Consider the following 21436-nt stretch of genomic DNA (forward strand, 5'->3'; position numbering starts at 1 on the left):
AATAATCAAGCTCCTTTTCCATTCATTCAGGCAACCTGGACCTGCAAATGCTTTTTCATTTGAAAGTTGTCACTGTTCTGCAGCTAGGGGCGCTGAGGAGCATCAGTAGCCTATGCTTCTCTGATTTAGATGAATTCTTTTTTTTTTTTTTTGTCTGGTCCTCAGAAAGACATATCTCATTACTGGTGGGGGATTACATATTCCTCTCATTGGTAGAGGAGCTTTGGATCAGTGTTCACTTATGGGTCACTTCTATGCATCGTCTCAGTTTGGAGTTTAGATTGGACTCTATTGTCTGATAATGATGACGTGCTCGCTTTCTATTGTCCCTGTGTTTATTATGCATGCTTTCATAAACTAACATTCACTTCTTGTGGGGTTGACTCTTTGTATTTAAACCAATATACAATTGTCCCATAGGATTCAGAGAGAATGGTGCTGATAAAAAATGAGACAACCTCCCTCATAATTTGTCCAAGGCACAGTAGAGAAAGCCAAGAATCATCTTGTTTCAGTCTCAGGCAGGTGGTATCCATACTTGTATGCCTTGTAGTTACAGCCAACCTTAGAGCTGCATCTGCCAGGTGCACCATATGTGGAAAATAAAAATGTCTAAAAGGAACCTTTTATCCCTCCATTTTGTCTGAGAGTCCCAAATCAAAACTTTTAGGGCTGCAGTGACCAATCCCACTTTCCCCTTATTTAAGAGTCACTCATTTGCCTGTTACTTCAGTGGTATCCATTTTTTGAAGAACAGTTTAAGTAAAAAGGGCCAATTTGTCAAAGCTTTCAGACTGTTTACTGAATGAGACATATTGTTATGCATGCCATTTAGCTCAATCAAAACCTATAACCCTGATTCGTTATTACTATGAATTACTTAGTTATTGTTTAATATTTTACTGATGTAGATGGTGGGCTATATTGAAGATCAATTCAAAATGGTTGCTTCAATGGTGATTACACCTCTATAGAGGTGCAGCTGCAGAGGTAAGGTTGATGAATTGACCATTGACAAAAAAAAAAAGCCCTGATGCGGTTGCAAACCCTCATTTACACATTAACACCAAGTCCCATTTATATGCACTGTGACAAACTACCCTCTGGTTTAGTCTACATATGTAGCAGAACTCATCAAACAAACCCTGTGTTTATTAAGGGGTGTTCAGCTGTATTTGGACTGTCTGGATGGGACCTCCAGCCAGGGGGACCTGTCTTTGGGTTGCATGAGCTGGGGAGAACGTCTGTCCTGAGAAGGATGAAACAATGAAGCTGCTCAATGCTGCTGTGCTTGTTTGTATTCCCCACCCTCAACAAAGGGGCTGGAAATGGTGAACAAAACAAAGCAAGAGGGCAGATAGGTGGTGTTGAGTAGCCCACTTAACACATTTGCAAGTCTCAACAAGGTGAATGCATGTTCACGGCACTACAAGCACTTGTAAACTCTTGAAGTGAAAAAAGTAAATTACCATGGAATTTACCATATTTGAGGATATGAGTTATCAAAGGATGAGCTCATGGTTTGCATTTTTAGGTAATACAAGGAAACATTGTATCATCTATCTATAGTTTACTAAATAAGCACATTGCCAGTCTTCCTATTTTGGCCTGTAATCTATGCTTTGACTGGTTTTTCAGTTAGTGTTAATGCATCCAATATGTAAGATTTACATAACACTGCCCCCTAGAGAACTAGAACAGTCAAACAGGAGTGCGGTTGACATCAAGAAATACTGATGGGAAGTTTATTTTCACTCCCTAAAATTGCTCCAAATACAATCAGCTCACAGTGTCCCTTATAACACAATATTATGTTTATTCATGATCAGGATTTTTAGATACATTTTCTGCTGTCCATTTTCTAAATGGAAGAATAATGTTCATATGGTGAGGAAGGAAGGCAGATGGGAATGAAGTCTTCACCATTAGTTGGGTAGAATTCCAGGAGTTGGCACAGTCCTTTTCTGTTGTGTGAGCTATAACATGGCTAATCTGATAACTTGGTATGCTATCCAGTGCCTCCTTACAATGCATCAAGTACCAACAGTCCACTGGTTAAGAGAGATTTCCTTGGTAGATTAGTTAAAAAATACAATATTTTAACAGTACAATTATACATTTACAAACAAATACACAAATCCCTACAAGTAGAGCTACATTTACCAACCAAGAGCTCCAAGGATGGAGGAAAACTGCTTGATGCTGGTCACAAGGGCTTTTCATAACATTTCAAAAAGTGTGTGTAAGCTATTTTACATGTTAATAAATAAATTCCTGTAGGTCTAACAAAGAACATCGGCCCGCCTTACTAAACATCTGAATGCTCAGATGAACCAAAGCAAAAAAACTCACATTGACAAGAAAACTTCACCTTGTCAACAACGAATCTTTAATTTCTGACAGTGTATACAATCGTTGTTTGCTTTGGAATGTGTCTCCAATTGACATCAAACACAGAGATATGACTGTATATGTTGGAATTGTCCATAAGATATAAAACAACTTGTAACTGTATGTATTGAATACCGCCATAAAAAATATGCTTTCAGGGCATTGAAAACAAGGAACAAGGATCTTCATGATCCCAATGCAGTTACATGAGTGATCTGGCCTATTAGAGCCAGCTTGACAAAAGTCTGGTCTGGGCTGCTTGTCTGAAGTCAGTAATTCCGACGTCTGATCCTGAATCGCACTCTTTGTTCTGTACATTCAACAGCAACTGTTGCCTTGGTGTTAGAAGTCAGTAAACAAGACAGGTAAAAAAAATCTGAGGTCAACTCTTCTCAGAAAATATCACTTTGCATTGCTGGAAAACTGTGTGTGGCCAGGCCTTGTGAGTCCCTTGTACACATGAAGTTTCCCAGCTCCGGCGAGCTCAAAGCTGTAGTCTGTTGTCAGATAGGGGGCTTCTCCCTCGATGCCAGGCTGCAACAGTGCCAATATAAACCAAAAAATGCATGAATAAAAAGATTAAGAGGGAGCAAATATACAAATAAATAAGTTTACTAAAAGTTATATTTAAATATAGTATAAAGTGAGCTATACAAAGGTATGAGAGGGCTTGTGTTCTCCTTACTTGATCTTTGAAGAGGGCGTGGGGGAGGGAGAGCCCTCCCAACAGCAGACAGTTAACCTGCCGCAGGACAGAGGGGGCCACGGGGGTGATGATGAAGTACAGACCCCGCGCCATGTCGACCCCCCGAAGGACACCTGGGGGGCAGAGAGAACGTTAGCGGCTCCAATTCTCTTCTTTCATTCAGCTCAGGATTCACTGCTGGTATGTATCCGATTGAATATTTGAACACTCCAGAAAGTGAGTATCTATTTATGAGCGCGTGTTTAAAAGCAAAACTCGTACCAAGGCCAACACAGGGGCAGACGGGGGTTTGGGAGAGGAGGACTGGACCCCCCTTGCCTGCTACTTTCTCCCCCAGGCAGCACAGGCCCACCAGGCTGGCGTTGGCAGCGTAGAGGATGTGTTTGGGCGCCACCTCACAATGGGTCACACCCACAGCCACGGCAGAGTGTGGCACCTGCAAGGACAGGAGCGCACTGCACTGAGCTGACGGAGTGCTTGAGGTAACACAGGCCTACCGCACAGGAAGGGTATACGGTTTGGTAACGAGTGTATTCTAGGGGGGGTGTTACCTGGAAGGGGGTGAGGCAGTGTATGGGTAGTACAGGGCCTGGGTCTGGGGACTGCAGCTTGCTCAGGTACCCCAGCAGGCACAGTTCTCTAAGCTCGTTACTGCGCTGGTATCTCCTGTAGGATAGGACAACACCACACGACAAGAGAACATCAATTCCAGTGTAAAACGGGGGGAAGCTTTGATCCAAAAGCGGTTGAAGTTCATTCTCTGCAAAGTGCCAAATGTGACAGCGAAGGTTAATAGGTCTGACGCTGGTTGGACACTTACGATTTTCCAGCTTTTCCAGCTCCTTCGTATATCGACAGGACAGGAAGGTGGGTGTAGCTGCGAAGGGCACAGCCGCTCCCAGGATCCTCTGCTAGAGCCGACTGGGCAGGAGGGTGTGTCTGCCAGCCATGCAGTGAGCGCAGGACGTCAGGTGTCAGGGCAGGGCACTGAGTGTTCGACCCATAGCCCAGCTGCACCACGTGAGACACAGAGAAAAAACGGATCATATCCACCAGCAGCTGGAGCCCAAAACCTAAACAGAAACACAAGTGACCTTCAGCGGGAATAACCGAGGTGAATTCACACAGCCACTCGACAACAAGATTTTACAGGGACTGAATCTTCCATGGCAGTGTGAAACTGACCCTTGACCCAGCCCATCGTGTTGATGATTATAGGTGAGTCTCTGGTGTACGAGTGCCACAGCGACTTGATGGACTCCAGATAGCGGTCCAGGTCAGTCTGACAGTTGGACTGTCCATAGAATATCATATGATCTGGGATGCACTGATGTGTAAAGGGAGGACCTGTAAACCCAACCGTGAACAACGGTTAGAGTAGACATTACAAGCAGCCATGCACAGATCAGAAATACTGGTTATAAGGAAGACTGGGACTTCATACCCAGAAGTGGCTCTCTGATTGTAGACAGAGAGAGGCAGCCTGGGGGGGTCAACTCTGTCTGGCCCAGGTCACACTCCAGGTACTCCACACTTGCAGTGCTACAAATACACGGGTGAATTAGCAAACACATTTACAGCCAGCTTCACTACAGTCTGAACCACAGTGGGTAATAATGAAGTGGGTTCTGTGGCCAAGGATCCACCCTCCCCCCTATTATATTCAACAGGGTTAAACCCCTCTTATTCCAGAAGGTATAATGAGTGGATGAAATGTGTTTCTGAGAAAACCTCTGCAGTGACTCAGAAGGTGCCACTCACTGGTTCAGTAAAGTGTTGATAAGGTGGCGGTTGAAGGTGGACTTCCCAGTATTCTGAGGGCCGCACACAAGAATAACTGGACAGCCGTCTAGCTCCTCTGCAGAAGTAAAAGTCAGTCAGTTCATCAGGGTCAAACATTTCAGGCTCCATGACAGTTTACTAACACATAAAACACTTGATCTACCCTTAAACGGTATCAGACTAGCATTTAGGTGGTGTTCACCTGAACAGGCAGTGATCAGTGTGTTGAGAGCATCCCTGTAGCTCTGCGACATCACCAGACTCTCTGTAGTGCTGCGCAGTGGAACCACACCCATGCCATTAAGAGGCGTATCCAGCATGGCCGACATATCCTGGAGGTCCTTCTGCAAAACCAAACAGCAAAATGAAGACACACCAGCTTAAGAATCTGCATTATCATCTGTAGGCCAGGTAGCCCCTGGTAGAGGCTTTGCCCCAGGCAGAAGAGGGAGCCAGTGCACTATAAATGAATAAGCATATTTGTCAACTAACCGCACTGAGTTCAAACAGCTCGGTGAGCTCAGGCAGACTCTGCAGGAAGCGGGTGAGCGGAGTGTCTAGGGGCTCCAGCAGGATCACACAGGAGCCAGAGTCCACCTCGCTTAACAGCCTCTTCCGGGGCTCTGGATCCATTCAAAGTTGGCAAAAAGGAAAAAGTGTTAAGAGGAAACGAGAGTGAGCACTGCATTTCACTGATTTCTACACGGGAGATCTTGAAAGAATCAATGATAGTATGTCCGAGGTGTCTCTTTTTCTGTGATCGTACCTAATGACAGGTACTTGCGGACTGTGGCTTTTGCCTCGAGACGGCCCTCCTTTGTGTTCTTGTTGGGGTTGGAGCAGTCGCCCAAGGCTGTGATGGTGAGTGGGCAATGTGAGGATGGAGAGAACAAGGGGTACGACTGCTGACCCTCCTCTATAGTGAATCCTAGCACCTCAACCCGACCATACAGGCAGGTCAGGAGACACTTCCCCCGAAAACACAAGGTCTGGGGGGAAAACAGATAAAGGCTGCAATTATACACTACTGGAAAATGCATGATCCAACATAGGAAGCTGTTTGACATAGCATAGTAGAAAGCCAGGGATAGGTGTATAGAGAGGACCTACCTGGTCTGGCTGCATGACCAACAGTGTGCGGTTGTGTGCATGGTCGCGCTCTGCACAATAGTGAAATGCCTCCTCATTCAGCTCGCCAGATGCAACTCTGGCTGATCCTGAAGTCTCTTGACCATTAGCAGCCTCAACACCATTCTGGAGAACAGACTGGGCAAAGGAACTCCAGTCCTGTGAGTCTTCTGAGTCACTATCTGGTCTCAATCCTGTCTTTCCATTTGTTAGAAGATGAGAATGAGTTCTCTCACCAGCGTGGTTTTTGACCTGTTTAGAGCAGACAGCCTTTGCTTTCTTCTTCAAACGCTTAAGGCCGGTCTTCCTGTTGGCAGCTATTGATGCTTTAGCAGATATCTGTTGTTCTAGTTTGGCCAAGGCAGAACCTGGGCTGGTGCTGAGAGAGTCTGGGGTGAGGACTCTGCTGCGTTTGAACCACTTGTTGTTATACTGTTGCTTTGCAGGGTTTCTGGGTCTGGATGCTGATTTATTTACCTTCATGATACCACAGATGTTCAGGTAGCTACTGTGAGCTAACTAACGTTGGTGAAGAGAGAACGGGGGGAACCCTGTACAAAGATAATGAGAGCATTTCAGACGTTTAGCTGCGTTAACTGCTTAGTAGCTAGTTAGCTGGTTCACAGATTAAATAATATACTACCATCAATACGTTATTTAACTTTGCTTGTTAGGTTGTATAATTCAATATGTAATCACTTCTGAGGTTCCTAAAGCTGATGTCCATGTGTGTAGCTAAGCAGCTGAATCCGTTAGCTTGCTACTAGCTAGCTAGCTAGCAACTACCGCCCGGGTACCAAGAACTTACCCCCCGATTAGAAAACAAAAGTTGGAATTCCGTTACTTGTACAGTATCGCTGTACAGTATCGCTTTTTTGGATTGATGCCCAATATAATATACATATTAAATACTTTGGTGGCTTGTTTGCTCGCTGCTGCTTTCACCATGTGTACGATTGACTGAGCCACCACCAGGGGCCATATCTAAATGCGCTGGCTAGCTAGATTTATTTGGGCAACCGTTTTCGTCACATGGTTTACTGTATGGCTGGCCAGTTTTCTCGAATTGATATAACCCAGCAGTTATTAGTTTATAAAATATAGGTTGCTATTTTATGTTATTGATGTGTACATACGTACCTAGTTATTTTATCATTTACAAGTAAAGCAAACATATTTGTCAATAAAAACATGATTAAATGGACGACACGATGCACACAGAGTTAGGATGCACAGTTCGGAGTTCATGGACGGACGTCAGAAATACTTCAAGCTCTTTCAGTACAGCGCCCCCTGCACTCAAAGTAGAAAATGAAAAACTATACATTGGAATGGATTTGGGGCATCGTAGTGAATAATCGTGTCTGGTCTAGTTTAATAATGTTTTTGTAGCTTGCACCGACCTCATATGATGCTATAGGGAATCACTAGGCTACTTTTGTGAAGACTGAAGAGTGGTTGTTGCAATGGTGCCTAGCTTGGAGTCGACCGCGATTCATATTCTTTCTAGCAAATAAGTCTCAGCAACAGAACACAGTTTTCTTCAATGTTAAATTGTATCTGGAATTGAAAATGTGACAGATGATCAATTGTGTAGTGTTAAAAAGTGCCCACACACATGCTTCTACAAGCCATACAGTACTACCAGCAGTTACTGCGTGGATTGGACGTAAACGTCACATCCTTTTCCTTTATGTCAGTGCCCGTGGCCTAGTTGAAAATAAAGCAACATGGCTCATGTCCTTTTTCTTAATCTAGTCTATGTAAAAACGATTTAATGGCATTTTTCAATCCCAAGTAACGATAAGTAGTGAATTTCCAGCGTCCTGATAAAGGTGAGTCTTCTTTCGCTGGCATGTGCTGTTCTACGCATAACGCTCAGGGAGCGTCTTTAAAATATGTATAATGTGGTAAACGTAGAAGCGTAGATCGCTAATGGGGTTATAACAATTTGTGTTTCAACACAGTGTTCCCTATATCAACTCAGTTGATACTTTCAACACATGTTCACCCAAGTAGCCTATTAAACATATGTTGAATTGGAAGCAACCGTGCTATCAAGCCCATTATAAAAGCAGTCGAACGTGTATGGTTGACTATTGACACTACCAATAATATGATAAAGATATGCACTTTTACAACCTTTACAAACTGATTATTAACATCACCTCAATTACATTATTTTCCTAATTCAGCGTCTCATATTTTGAAGTAGGCCTTACTTAGGATTGGCAGACATTCAAGAGTGAGATGCTGGCCCAGGGGGTCGCCCATGCCCAGAGGGTGCTGTCATCTTTAAATCAGCAGAGGAAGTTAGGCCAGTTCTGTGATGCAATGCTGCGTGTAGGGCCTGGGGAGGCACAGCCTGTCCATCGCAACATCCTCGCCTGTTTTAGCCAACTGTTCCAGGAGTTTCAGTCAGCCTCCACCCCATGCATGGAGGTCAGTCTACCCCTGGAGTGCTCTACTGATGGTCTTGAACTGGTCCTAGACTTCTTCTACACCGGGGAGCTAGATCTCAACTCTGTGAACATGGAGAAGGTGCAACAGGCTGCAGTCAGCCTCAGTGCTCCAGATGTAGTCGCTCTTTGTCAGCAGTTTGCAGCGGAGGCCACAGGTGTTCTAGTGGGACCTCAAAGTGCAGCAGAGGGCCACATTAAGTCTGTCATGGCCCTGACTCCAACAACTATCCGTAAAAGGGGGAGGCCTAGAAAATCCAAACTGGAGACGTGTATCGATTCCAAAACTGAAGAGATACCAGTATATATCACGCAAGGCAGCACCGATTCAGACACAACCACAATCACCACCATTACACGCTCTGGGCGGAAAGTCAACTGCCCCAGAAGACTTCTGGGAGAGGCCCCTGCCTTGGAGATCACTCCCCAGGGAAAAGCCAGCAGGGGGGGGGCACCACCTATGGATGAGAAGAGGGATGGCGTTGTGGAAGAGAACAGCCAATGTCTTCCCCAGCCTGCTACTGGAAAAGAGGTAAAACAATTGGCCCACCCAGAAAAATACCTTCAAAGTATGGAGGTTTGAGACCATTGATATTTATTGGTTGTTTGGAGTAGAGTTTGGAATAAAATTATACTGAGGTGGATTTTTGATCTGTTCTTACAGGTGGCTGAACAGGAGGATGTGGTGAAGGATAAAGATGTCTATGATAACGATGATGGTGATGATAATGATCGTGGAGGTACAGATCTGTTTCATGAAGATTCAGATGAAGAGTACATGCCTCCAGCCAGTCCCACAGTCACTACTCGACGCAAGGGCAAGGTCATTGCTGATAAAAAAGAGAATGGAGAGGAAGACCGTTCCAAAACAGGGTCTGTCCAGTGTCCCACCTGTAAAAAGACATTTCGTAGTAAATACTACCTCAAAGTCCACAACAGGTATGTTTTGCAGACACCCCTAAGCCTGTCAATCGCATTGTGTCTCTCAGTCACATATCGTGAGCTTGAGGGGTGTGTAGCCTCATTGTGAGTTTTTTTTTACAGGCGTCACACTGGTGAAAAGCCGTTTGCTTGCACTAAGTGTGGACAGAGATACTTCAGGAAGGAGAATCTTCTGGAGCATGAGAGCAGAAATTGTGCAAAAATGATGGTGAGAGAACATATATTAAGCCTAAATTCATAAAATGAAAATATTGACATTAAATCGTTTCTGGATCTGGACTGGGAAACAGACTCCTTCCTTATCAATAGCAACTTTATTTGATACATGTTGACATAGATCATCATTTTGTGTAATTATTTAAAAAAAACTTGTAATATTTCCGTAGGAACACCGTTGTCTGCTGTGCCCTATGACATTTAAGAGGAGACAGGAACTGCGTTTGCATACAATCTCTCATACAGGAGACATGCCCAATAAGGTGCACTCCAAAATCACCACACAATGTAGTGAACATGCTAAGGAAATACTACAAATGTCTATCCCAAGTTGTTTGATTTTTATTGAATTCATAATGACCTGTTTCAGTGTACAACATGCACAGAGCAGTTCATGCACAAGAGAGACTTGACAATTCACTTAATCAAAGTCCATGGCTTTCCTAAACCACACGCTGTAAGTGTTGAAATTAAGGTCATAACCTTAACTTAAAACTGTAAATACTTTTATTTTTCGATTGTCATTAATGGGATTCAAACCATTATTATTTATTTATTGTTCAATATAAATATGGTTTCTGTAATTGTATTCTTCATCACTTAATGTACAACTGCTTGTTGTTTTATCCACAGTGCTCCTTGTGCCCCAAATGCTTCCTGTCCCGGACTGAGCTGCGTGTGCACGAGGCGTCCAAGCACCGGGGTGAGAAGCCGTTTGTGTGTGAGGAGTGTGGCCACCGAGCCTCCAGCAGGAACGGCCTCCAGATGCACATCAAAGCCATCCACAGGTATGGTAACAGTGCAGCGTTGGACATAACCCTATTTGAAAAGCTTTTATAAAAAAGTATTCCTCATTGTTTATTATAATCCTCATCGGGTTGATTGTGTTTGTTTTACAGAATGTAAATCCCTTTTTAAATGAAAGGACTGGTGTACAAATAGAATAATGACGAAGTTCTCTGTAATGTATCCACTCCATTTGCTTACCTCACAGGAACGAGCGGCCATTTGTTTGTGGGTTTTGCGGCCATGCGTTCACTCAGAAGGCCAACCTGAACATGCACGTCCGGGTCCACACAGGAGAGAAGCCCTATCAGTGTCATCTCTGTGGCAAGACCTTCAGGACCCAGGGTAATCAAATCAACATTTATTTGTATAGCGCTTTTTACACGCAAGCATGTCACAGAGGGCTTCACATACGCCCATAGAACTGCCCCTCAGCCAACCTAAACCCTCAAGGAAGACAAGAAAACTCACTGCAGGAAGAAAAAAATGGAAGAAACCTTGGGAGGAGCAATTCCGTGAGGGATCCCCTCCTCCCGAGACGGTTTGTGAAAGAGAGGTGCAGAACACAGGCTTAACATAGACATACAGCAGGGAAGTGTCAATGGGTACCTTCTGCTGCCGTCCTCCACGGGCCTCTACAGGAGGCCTTGCCACTCAAACACACGAATACAAATGCATCCAACATAACATAACTGTGTGTGTGTGTGTTTTCAGCCAGTCTAGACAAGCACAACCGTACCCACACTGGGGAGCGACCCTACAGCTGTGAGTTCTGTGAACAGCGCTTCACAGAGAAGGGCCCACTCCTTCGCCACATTGCTAGCAAACACCAGGAGGGTCGCCCCCACTGCTGCAACATATGCAACAAGACATTCAAAGGTGAGTGGGGCCCTGCCACTTGATGAACTGTGTTCTGAGATGTTCCAATCTCCAAACGGCCCGTGACTCAGTTCCTCTTTTGTGGCGTTGTCCCTTTAACCCAGCTATCGAGCAACTCCGGGTCCACGTGCGTCGTCATAAAGGCATGAGGAAGTTTGAGTGTAAAGACTGTGGCTACAAGTTCACCCGACAGGTAGGCCAGGGAAGGAAATGTGTACTACTTCTGTTCCCCAAACACACACACACACACACAAGTGACCTCTTTGGGAGTTGACCTGTTTATTCACATGTCTAACAGGCTCACTTGCGGCGCCACTCCCAGATCCACATACGCGTGGAAAACTACAACCCCCGTCAGAGGAGGCTGAGGAACCTGATCATCGAGGATGGGGAGGGAGGCCAGAGCGAGGCCGACTCCTCCCAACCCACCGAGGAGACCAGCCTGGAGGACACAGCAGCAGGGGCTGGCTCTGCCTCTCTCCCAGAGTCCTGCGACGACGTCCAGGTGATGATCCAGCCCAGTGCCCTGGAGCTGGAGGAAGTGGTGTCCAGCCAGAGTGTGACCCTGGGGGAGGTGGCGCAGGGCTTTACAGTCGCCTGCTGTCCCGGAGTAGAAGATGCTGTTAGGGAGGGATAGCAGTCAGGAGTGGTGTTGAGTGAGCTGCAAGGAGCCACCACCAGCCAACATAAGAACCCTTGTGTGCTAAAATTGCACACAGAGAATCGAGTCCTAATTGGATGACCGCTTGCTTTCCCGAACAACTCCAGCCGTGGCCAGTCAGTAGTCTTCTTTAACCAAGCAAGATATTCTCCTGTTCAACCGACAATGTTGCTTCTGACCAGACTGTTCCTGGTTCACTGTAGCACTTTTTTACAGTGATTTTTTAATTTTTTTTTAATTTAAATGCTTCATCATGTTGTGCAGTACATCTTGTTATACAAATTAGCTGGATAGGTTGCAGAGAATGGGAATGGAGCCTTCTGTAAATACGTTCCCTTGCATCAAACCAATGACAGACTGATTAAATACACAAACGTTCTCCTGCCTGCAGTTTTATTCGGGATCCCACTTTAAGAATATTATCATCATCACACACATCCTTCCTTAAGGCAGACATATTTACACATGGATTCAGGAACACAGACAACTTGTATGAAATCTAAGAAAAACACAAAACAAGCCATACTTGAAAGTACCATTATTATTTCAATGCAATGTTACACAAGGAAATTGAGAATGTTAGTAATTCCAGTTTTCATTACAGCAATATTGTGTCACCGGTACATTCATATGTACCTGTGCTGTGATGCAACGGCCAAACAGTAACGTTATCTCATTTACACAACATAACATAAATTCACTTTCATAAATAAATGCAACATCTCCAGATATAGGAAACATTATCTTAACCAAAAGGTAACCAGTACTTCATGCAAACTAGATAGGTGTTTAACAAGTTAGTAATGCTAACCCGAAGGCTGCCAGGTCTACATGAACAGCACATACTGGGAGATAGTGAACAGCCTCCAAGATCTTCTGTTAGTAGATTCATCAATAAATGTTCTCTCGTATCTGCAAAATGGATGATAATACTCAATGTCAACCCAAGTTGTCTATTTGGTTAGTGCTCGACAAACATAAGTTTTGTATTTGTTTTTGGAATGTAAGGGGGACTAAGCTATTGATTTCGTTGTCTCTCACTCTACAGCTGACAAGTAGGTTGCAAGACCAAACCCAGTTGATTACATAGTATACAATCTATCCAAAACCACTATACTGCCATGCAGAAGTCCGTAAATGGGTATGTAGGGCTAACCTGGTAATGAGTTACCCAGCCAGTCTACAACATAGACTGGAACATACCCAGTCATTGAGATGAATCATCATGATCAATGACAGCCTGGCAGGCAGAGTCAACTACGTGGAACTCACACAAAATAGATCCTGACCCTTCACAATGTCACTGTGCTCCTACCACCTCCTAGCTTCAGTATCCTGACACAGTGAGTGTATTCACAGTAAACCTACCACACTCAACACCCAGTAAACATCCATTCCCCACATTCGGAGTAAACAAAGCGAGACACAAACCAGGAACCAATCCGACTGGACTGTGGGCGGGGATTAATTGGGATTTCCCCCTGTGAAGTAGGAACAGCCTGGCGGAAGCTTCTTTGCTGGGAGCTGCTGTTCAGACCTCCCTGCTTCAAGTCCCAGGCTGTCGTTTTCCCTCACCAGGCTCTGCTTACTTGTTGGTATGTGGAATAGGTGTGAGGGCTGGAAGGACCAAGGTGGCGCCTCTGTCCCTCAGTGGGCTGCGTTGACATCTTGCTGCTGGTTGAGATTGTTGTTGTGATTGAGTAGTGCCTGATGGCGATGGTGCCTGTGGAGGTGGATGGCGTCGGCCTCCGGCACGTCGATGGGGTCGAAGGCGCTGGGCACCGAGGGCATGAACTGGCGGAAGATGCTGACGCTGCCGTGCCAGAAGGTGGGCTGGGGCAGGCGGCCCGCCGGGGTCCAGGAGCGTGTCGTGGGGTCGAACGCCTCCACCACGTCCGACAGCTCGAACGTGTTGTCATAGCCACCAGACACAAACAGGCGGCCCCCCAGGGCAGCGACGCTCCCCCCCACATGGACCTGGGGAGAGAAGACAAGCTCACTGACACATCTGCACTGTAGAAACCAGCCACAACCTGCAAACGTAAACAACCGCCGTGTTTCCCACACAGACTAATTCATGGAGGTGTGCCACAGAATCAACACCTGTCGTCACATATTGCGTTTCGTTATATATATATATATATATATATATATATATATATATATATATATATACATATATATATACATATATATACTTTTTTTTACCACTATTTAAAACATGCAGCGTATTCTTTCAGCTGCATTTCCTTTCCCTGCTCTCCCTCCGTCTCTCTGTCACTCACACGTTTTTTTACTCTTACACTGAATGTTTGCTGCTTCAATTCAGAAAAGTATTTTCCGCAACTGAAAAAGGCACGTGTTGAGGATGAGGACCATGTCTCGCTCTCTTATAGGGTGCTAAATATGTAGTCGATTTTTGGAGAAAAGGTAAAGAATAATTTTTGATTAATATAAAAGTTCTGTGTAACGAATGATTAACATAGGAATGATTTTGAACCACCCCCCACCCCTTCCAGGATGACATGGGGCGACACTGAACCATATACAAAACAAATGCGGGTGAGAGCTGACATAGAACCCGGTGTCACATACCTGGGTCATGGGACTGATCTTGTCCCATTCGTTCTTCTGAGGGTTATAAACATCCACTTCTGCCGAGTCATCTCTGAACGCCACAAAAAAACAAAACAACAAGTCACTCTTCTGCTCCAGCACAACCTAACAGAGGCTGACACACAGACACATCACACTTTGCCTTTACCACCACCACCACCCCCTTACCGGACAAAGTAGATGAGGCCGTTCAGGGTCACGGTTTTAGGGGCGAAAGACCAGGGGGGCAGCTGGCCACAGCTGACCAGGGACCAGCGGTTGGTGTCAGCGTCGTAGCCCTGGATGGCCATGGTGTCCTCGCTGGTCATGGAGCCGATGGCGTACAGGCGCCCCCTGCAGGTGGTGGTGGAGCAGTTGTCCATGGGGTGCAGCATGGGCGCCAGGGCCTCCCAGCAGTCCAGGGCGTGGTCGTAGCGCTCCGTGCTGTCGGACGCCACCACGTACAGCTGGCCCTTCAGGACACACGAGCTGTGGTACTCCCGCGGCTTCAGCATGGGGGACACCTCCGTCCACTCGTTCACGCTCGAGTTGTAGCGCCATACGCCGTCGTAGAGGCGCGAGCCGTCCGAACCACCTGACCCACAGACCGAGGGAAGGTAAGCGTCAGGGTAGAGAAGAGCTCATCTTACTTCTAAAGCTTATTTTGGAATTGGCCAAACATTCTAATCGTGTCCTCATAGCTAGGTCTGTGGCATGTGTGGCCACATTGTCCCCCTGGCTGTTCTGGGGTGGCTCAATTCTCTCTCTTTAACCTTCATACCTGTGGGGTCAGACAACTATTCCCCGGTCATGCAAACAGAGGGTTCAGATATCACAGTTAAGTACGTGCCGTACAAACACGGCAGGCACGCAGTGTCAATCCAGCCTCTCAGTTTCCAGACATGGCATGAGGTCTTCAGACAGCATGCATGTTTATCTTCTGTGTGCGTGCGGTATGTACACGTCGGCTGATGTTATAGAAATGTCTTCACAAGGACACTGTACCAAAGGTAACGTGCTAAATCATCCTGCGGCCGGGAAGGTGCCCTTCGAAAGACTGATGCCATCATGTGTTGGATGGAGCTTTGTTGTTCAGCTCGGCCAAGGTCGGTCTGTGTGCACCGCTCAAGATTGATGGCACTCATCACTGGCCTGCCAGAAATGCAAGCAGCATGTGAAGGTCTGGGATGTTTCCTAAATGGCAGCACTTGTCTTCTTACAGAGCACTGAGGATGAAGAGGAGGAGGACGGCCTGTATGGGGCAGGCCATCCTACCCCACCCTACCCCAAATTTTCTCTCAGCCAGTCGTGTCACAGCACCTCCCCGCCCTCCCTCACCTCACCTCACTCCCTCTCATACATGTAGCCAGAAAGGCAGAGTGGCTGACTGCGGTTTATTTATAATCACACAGCCTGCCGTTTCATAAGAGCTACTGGCTGAGTTGTACACTGAAACTGAGACACACAGCAACCGTAACCAATATACACCCCCTGACTTCTGTCTGTTAGGCCTGAAGTGGAACACAAGATAGGACTGCTAATGCCAAATACACATTTATAGAAGAATGAATGACCCTCAACCCTAGAGTTTGGATGCTCTCTACATGTGTACTCAACCAGAAGTGTGTTCCAAGTGGTGTGTGTCTTTGGCTTGGATCCGACCTACCTGTGACATACATGTCGTTGCCTAGCGCCGCTATGCTGTAGCCTCCTCCCAGGTGATCTGGGAACTCAGCCAGGTAGCGCCACTGTCCGGTCTGAGGGTTGTAACAGTCCACGGTGACCAGCTCGTCACAGTCCTGGTCACAACCCCCCACCACCACCAGGATTTCCGCCAGGCCCGTGGACGGCCGCGGCCGCATGCGCTGGCAGGGCCGGTCATGGCGGTCGTACTCGCAGGACTGGAAGCTGCGGGCCTCGCTGACCATGCGCAGGCAGGGGGGAGACAGGTAAACCAGCGGGTCGCTCTCCACGTGGGCCAGCAGGTAGAACCTGCGGACGAAGGGCAGCCGGACCTGCTGCAGCAGCTCAGGCCAGTAGTGCAGCCGGCGCTTGGGGTCGGCCTTCACCCAGCGCACCGCGATCTGATAGGCCGTCTCCTCCTTGTCCACGCACAGCCCGTCGTCCGAAATGAACTCCAGCAGCCGCTTCCACGGCAAGCGCTCAAAGTCCCGCCCTTTGGCCAGGTCCACGATGTTCTTCAGGACGAAGCGGCGGGCGCTCGCCGCCAGGTCGCGGCAGGCGTAGGCCTCGGCAAAGTCCTGGATCTCCAGGCAGTTGGACACGTCCAGCCTCTGCTCCAGGAAGGCGCAGCAGGCCTCCTTGACCGAGGGGAACTGGAACAGGTCGGCCGTCTTCAGCAGCAGGTCCACGTTGTCCTGTGTCACCGTGACCCGGCCCGTGTAACAGAAGTCCACCAGCAGGCCCAGCAGTTCGGCCGACACCTCGTGTAGGATCACCCGGTCCATGGCGCTCTCCCTCAGTGTGCCGGCGAACATGGCCCGGAAGTAGGTGCTGGCCGCCGCCAGCACGGTGCGGTGGCAGTGGAACTCCCGGCCCTCGGCGCACAGCGTGACGTCGAAGAACTTGCGCTCGGCGCGGAGCTCGTGGATGCCCCGCAGCAGGTTGAAGGCGTGGGCCGAGTCGAAGAAGGGCAGCGTGGACGGCTGCGTCTGGAGGACAGGCTTCTCCATCACTCCTCCTCTGGGGAGATCTCTCTCACAGGGCTCAGAATACTGGGGATCTGGAAACGGATAAAGAATAATTACTAATACTAATGATGATGGAGTCAATATGCCCAACTAAAATATTTGACCAAAAATAGCTTTCACGGTATATCTGTGAAGGGTAAACAGAAACCGTAATCATACAGCATTAGCATCGAGAATAGCTGCTACGGACTAGATAAGAATCACTGCAGTTTCAAAAATGAAATACCTCAAAACCCTTTCACGTTGACTACTTACACACGACATAGACAGCTTGCCCTATCTTATTTTCTTTCAAACTTCAAACAACAAAATCTCCAAAAAGTTCCTTGTGCTCTGGACCCTCCTACCTTAGTTCTTCCAGTCGTGTCAACTAGGGAAGTGTCAGCAAGTAACGGTTTGCTTTGTTCTGGAAAGTGCGACGGCAGAGCTCTTGAGAGTAGGAGCAGCTCCACGTACGTGTTTAAGAAAGAGAGCCTGCCTGCGCTCTGGTTCTATAAATACACCAGCAGTGTCCATTTCCACAGGGGGGGGGGGGTGTTAGGGGGGGATGAGGGAGTACACCCAACACAGGGTGGACTATCACAGCAGGGACTGCATTAACGCTGGCCCCTCCCCCTCATCCCCACCCCTCCCACAGGCCATCAGCCCCCCATGTGTAAGAGCTGAGACATGAACCAGCCCAGACCTGGGCCCCCTCAACATCCCACCCAGACCCAAACACTGGGCTTCCTGTCATCAGAACCACCAATCAGGTTATTAAAAAACACCAAAGTAACAACCTGCTCTTATTATCGCACAGAAAACAGCAATTATCAAGGAGTGAATGTTACAAACCTGGTTTTTGGAGTCATAATATTTGCAAGTTGGATCACAGCACATTTTAAGACACCTTCCAACAAGCATAACATGAACTCTATTTTATTCAGCAAAAACCTTGGTGTAGCCAACTTGTTTTGGGGTAAACGCCAAACTAGGTTTCCACACAGTCACCTGCCGGGGGAATAAAACAGCTTTGACTGTCAATAAAGATTTTAGGGATTTGAGGTCAAATTTAGAGATGATCATACCGGCTTAAAAATACACTGCTGTCTTTACACTCAAACAGTAAATCCATCTTCTTGTCATACATGACAGAAGATACAACTAAAACACCAGACTGAGGAGCCCAGCTGACATTTCTCACCATGGTTCAACAATGCGTCCGCCGGTCCAGCGTGAGGGGGGATCAACTCTCTCCAAGGGCAGGCTGGGCCCCCAAAGGTTACCCTTCTCCCTATGAACCCTAACTTTGCTTTAGGCACACATCCGCCAATGGGGCTCTGAGTCAGTAAGGTCTGTGTGAGTCTAACTTAACTCTTATGATATTACTATACAAGGCAACCACTGAATTCTGGTTGTGCAGTGAAGTGCATTATGTAAAATATATTTGAACCTTCTTGCCCACAGGTGTAAAATAAGTTTCTCAAATAACACATCTTGGTATGTAACTGACTGTAACAGAGAAGGTAAATAGCCCAATTCCTAAAAATCCAAGAAGATTGAGCAACCTCCGAGCAGTTTGTTTACCAACTGGGCCCGAGAATAGCTGAAAACTTGATACTCTCAGAGCGAGAGAGGGGAGGAGAGCTGCAGAGGGAGAGACAGGGAAAGAGAGGGAGCGATTGATGGAAAGAGAGAGTGACTACGGCAAGGTGGGTGGACAAACTGCCCGGTATGTGAAGGAACACAAGAGACTAGTGTGACAGACCCCATGTGACTACAAGCTGCCCACCCGAGGGCCGTGGGCTGTGCTAGCGAGGGGGAACACACGCTGCCCTCACCACGTAACAGTAGGAGCCTGTCTGGGCAGGAACTTCCCTCATACACTATAGTAATGCCAGTGACCTCCGAGGAGAACCCCCCCCCCGCCCCTCTGACCAGGGCAACACGGTGACTCACTGGTCTTAATGCAGGCTCAGGGTCTACCAGTCACTGTGTATTTATGGCTAATGAGTTTGCTAGACTGGTAATGGCTGGGTTACTAGGTCTCCTGTCCTCTTTGGTGCACTTGTTGACACTACAAAATACCATGAGCTTTACAGAGGCAAATTGGACTCATTAACATGATGGTGCAAAGGCTAACACAGGTCAGCCATGTTCACAGCCTTATCTGTTACTCTGTAAGTGTATTCTTGGTGTGGATTGGACAAGTAGACTTCTTGTAAGACACCACATTTAAATTCATTTAATAAGCACTAAATAGCACAAAGGGGAGAATTTAAATAAAAAGAATTAAGAAAAAAACTGTAATTACTCTGTAGAATTTCCTTTGAGATGATTATCTCCATGCAATGTATAACCTTCAGACACAAGATTTATTACATCAGAACTTGTGGTTTTAAAAGACCAATAATCCAGTTTGAGGAATGTTTCTTTGGAAGCAGCTTTATGTAAATGAGGGTACATCTAAAACAGATGCAGCTGTTGTGAGCTCTCTTACCCATTACTGGGGTTTCCTAAATATCAAAACAACTTATGTTGCCACTTGCTGGTAAGATCTGGTAACTGCCATAGTCAACATTATCAAATGATTTTATTAAATAAAGCCTTACACTGGCACACTGCAGTTCAGTGTATTATCCCTAAAATGAATCTGTGATGCATGCTTTTCTACTGATCTCCACCAACAGAGTCCTACTGAAAACTATAACACTTACATGTCTCCTACCCAAGGACAACATGTATTTACTAACTCAGCGCTATCCGTTACTTACATTAAATAGCTGATTGCCTGGACTGAGTGAAACTAATTCTGCCTAGCTAAAACTGACTCGACATGTTTTCAAACTGTTGGTCATCAGCTGGTCAATGCTGCACCTGGTAGACATGTGTCCATGACAACACAGCTGCCCTTGAGCTGGTTCTTTCTTCAGTCCAACCAGCATACTAGGGCAGAGAACCCACAGACTGGTGAGGCCAGTTAGAGCCCTGGTCCCACAAAGCTGTGCCTAGTGTGGCCATAAAAAGGCAGCCTAGGACAGTCCTGGTAACATTCCATCTGATGAAGGCCAGAAAGGGCCCTTAGACTGCAGTGCTACTGCAGAGACTGATAAATGTGTGCAAGAGTTGGGGGTCAAACCCCTGGTATGTTGGTGTCACACAGTTGTTTTTGGACACCAGATAATGTCGGTCACACAGCCAGCTACATATACCGTTTTAAGAGGCAAACCGGTGTCTGCTGTGTGAATATTGTAGGCTCTTCTATTCAAACATTGGCGGGTTGAGTGCGAGTTTTAAACGTGCCAAATGTAGGTGCTTGTAGAAGACCTTACTACTGAAACATGCAGCAGTTGATCAGGCCTAACATGCCTTATCAATATCTTACACTATGAGCAAAGATGGTGAAATTGTATATTTAAAAAAACAAGTCTGGGTAAATGCCTTGTTGAATGTGAATTCTGAGCAGTGCTTAAGTGAGCGCCTAAGATTATTTTGTTGATCAACACTGAAACTACTTCACAGGTTAAATGAGTATAGACAGCTTAGAAGTAGGCTATGGTGACACAATGGCCAATCGGGTTCTTACAGAAATGTATATTTCAAAAATAATTTATATGATAAGCTGTCTAAAAAAGTACTCAGTAATGTCTGCTTCGGCTGTCTACACGATGGGAAAACACGACCTTCGGAAACAAAATGGATACAAATCGATCAGTCAAGTGGTAAGCGAATTACTTACCAAATCTATGGTGCTCAAGAGCAGAAACGTTTGCAGTTATGTTACAAAATGTAGCGATCTTTAGATTTTCAGTTTCAAGTGAAACTTTGATGTTGATATGACCAGTCTGTCCGCCATGACTCTGCACGGCACAGTATTTCGAGACTCCTCATTGGCTATTAAGCGGACACACTGGGTAAACATGTTTTCTATACAACGGTACACCGAATGGGTGGAGTTTTTGCCAACCCACTGTGGAATTGCTTTACAATACATAGCCTTTTATGTTAGACGACACATACAGTGCTAAGCTGTTTATCACTAGTAATAATGTAGCCATGTTTCAATTTTATTTTGAACAATTTCCTCAAATACTTGATCACATCCCCATGTGTGTGACAGTTGTCAATGTTTTGCTATACTATTGAAGGTTGCTTATAATAAAAATAAGATTTGAGTTTAATAATTGCAAATTAAAGGATA

General features: G+C 46.2%; 3 protein-coding genes across 9 annotated transcripts; 1 reads left to right on the forward strand and 2 right to left on the reverse strand.

The window, feature by feature from the left end:
* Positions 1–2366: 2366 nt before the first annotated feature.
* Positions 2367–7251, reverse strand: nol9 (nucleolar protein 9). Of its 2 annotated transcripts, none has more exons than XM_084679678.1 (13): positions 7148–7251; positions 5990–6558; positions 5646–5868; positions 5372–5502; positions 5082–5223; positions 4859–4955; positions 4542–4639; positions 4283–4444; positions 3918–4170; positions 3649–3763; positions 3359–3533; positions 3077–3210; positions 2367–2925 (listed from the first exon to the last, which is right to left on the reverse strand). In XM_084679678.1, the coding sequence occupies exons 2-13, from the start codon at positions 6488–6490 to the stop codon at positions 2794–2796; spliced, it is 2163 nt and encodes a 720-aa protein (XP_084535804.1). In that variant the 5' UTR covers positions 6491–6558; positions 7148–7251; the 3' UTR covers positions 2367–2793. The 2 variants fall into 2 exon arrangements, with proteins under 2 accessions (XP_084535804.1, XP_084535803.1); XM_084679677.1 differs by lacking the exon at positions 7148–7251 and adding an exon at positions 6816–7074.
* A 451-nt stretch (positions 7252–7702) lies between these two features.
* zbtb48 (zinc finger and BTB domain containing 48) lies at positions 7703–12328 on the forward strand. Of its 4 annotated transcripts, none has more exons than XM_084679672.1 (11): positions 7703–7842; positions 8203–8998; positions 9131–9405; positions 9511–9616; positions 9795–9887; positions 9995–10081; positions 10258–10412; positions 10619–10755; positions 11125–11289; positions 11394–11482; positions 11588–12328. In XM_084679672.1, the coding sequence occupies exons 2-11, from the start codon at positions 8258–8260 to the stop codon at positions 11924–11926; spliced, it is 2187 nt and encodes a 728-aa protein (XP_084535798.1). In that variant the 5' UTR covers positions 7703–7842; positions 8203–8257; the 3' UTR covers positions 11927–12328. The 4 variants fall into 4 exon arrangements, with proteins under 4 accessions (XP_084535798.1, XP_084535799.1, XP_084535800.1 ...); XM_084679673.1 differs by having other exon boundaries at positions 7711–7842; positions 7975–8998; XM_084679674.1 differs by having other exon boundaries at positions 7711–7842; positions 8220–8998.
* klhl21 (kelch-like family member 21) lies at positions 12327–21118 on the reverse strand. Of its 3 annotated transcripts, none has more exons than XM_084679680.1 (5): positions 20975–21118; positions 16212–17288; positions 14735–15140; positions 14546–14618; positions 12327–13927 (listed from the first exon to the last, which is right to left on the reverse strand). In XM_084679680.1, the coding sequence occupies exons 2-5, from the start codon at positions 17236–17238 to the stop codon at positions 13598–13600; spliced, it is 1836 nt and encodes a 611-aa protein (XP_084535806.1). In that variant the 5' UTR covers positions 17239–17288; positions 20975–21118; the 3' UTR covers positions 12327–13597. The 3 variants fall into 3 exon arrangements, with proteins under 3 accessions (XP_084535806.1, XP_084535805.1, XP_084535807.1); XM_084679679.1 differs by lacking the exon at positions 20975–21118 and adding an exon at positions 17604–17754; XM_084679681.1 differs by lacking the exon at positions 20975–21118 and adding an exon at positions 17512–17754.
* Between the last annotated feature and the right edge of the window lie 318 nt (positions 21119–21436).

This window comes from Hypomesus nipponensis, chromosome 18 (assembly GCF_054491055.1).
Source record: "Hypomesus nipponensis isolate SF chromosome 18, ASM5449105v1, whole genome shotgun sequence".
In the NCBI taxonomy this organism is placed as follows: domain Eukaryota; kingdom Metazoa; phylum Chordata; class Actinopteri; order Osmeriformes; family Osmeridae; genus Hypomesus; species Hypomesus nipponensis.

What these genes read in the sequence shown, in the direction of transcription:
- nol9 (XM_084679678.1), bottom strand. Translation starts at nt 6,490, where the DNA reads ATGAAGGTAAATAAATCAGCATCCAGACCCAGAAACCCTGCAAAGCAA. An exon ending in CCGCAAGTACCTGTCATTAG is followed by an intron (nt 5,503 to 5,645) that starts GTACGATCACAG and finishes GAATGGATCCAG; the next exon opens with AGCCCCGGAAGAGGCTGTTA. An exon ending in CACGATGGGCTGGGTCAAGG is followed by an intron (nt 4,171 to 4,282) that starts GTCAGTTTCACA and finishes GTTTCTGTTTAG; the next exon opens with GTTTTGGGCTCCAGCTGCTG.
- zbtb48 (XM_084679672.1), top strand. Translation starts at nt 8,258, where the DNA reads ATGCTGGCCCAGGGGGTCGCCCATGCCCAGAGGGTGCTGTCATCTTTA. An exon ending in CAGGAGACATGCCCAATAAG is followed by an intron (nt 9,888 to 9,994) that starts GTGCACTCCAAA and finishes GACCTGTTTCAG; the next exon opens with TGTACAACATGCACAGAGCA. An exon ending in ATGCAACAAGACATTCAAAG is followed by an intron (nt 11,290 to 11,393) that starts GTGAGTGGGGCC and finishes CCTTTAACCCAG; the next exon opens with CTATCGAGCAACTCCGGGTC.
- klhl21 (XM_084679680.1), bottom strand. Translation starts at nt 17,238, where the DNA reads ATGGAGAAGCCTGTCCTCCAGACGCAGCCGTCCACGCTGCCCTTCTTC. An exon ending in GGCCTCATCTACTTTGTCCG is followed by an intron (nt 14,619 to 14,734) that starts GTAAGGGGGTGG and finishes TGTGGCGTTCAG; the next exon opens with AGATGACTCGGCAGAAGTGG. An exon ending in AGATCAGTCCCATGACCCAG is followed by an intron (nt 13,928 to 14,545) that starts GTATGTGACACC and finishes TTCTCTCCCCAG; the next exon opens with GTCCATGTGGGGGGGAGCGT.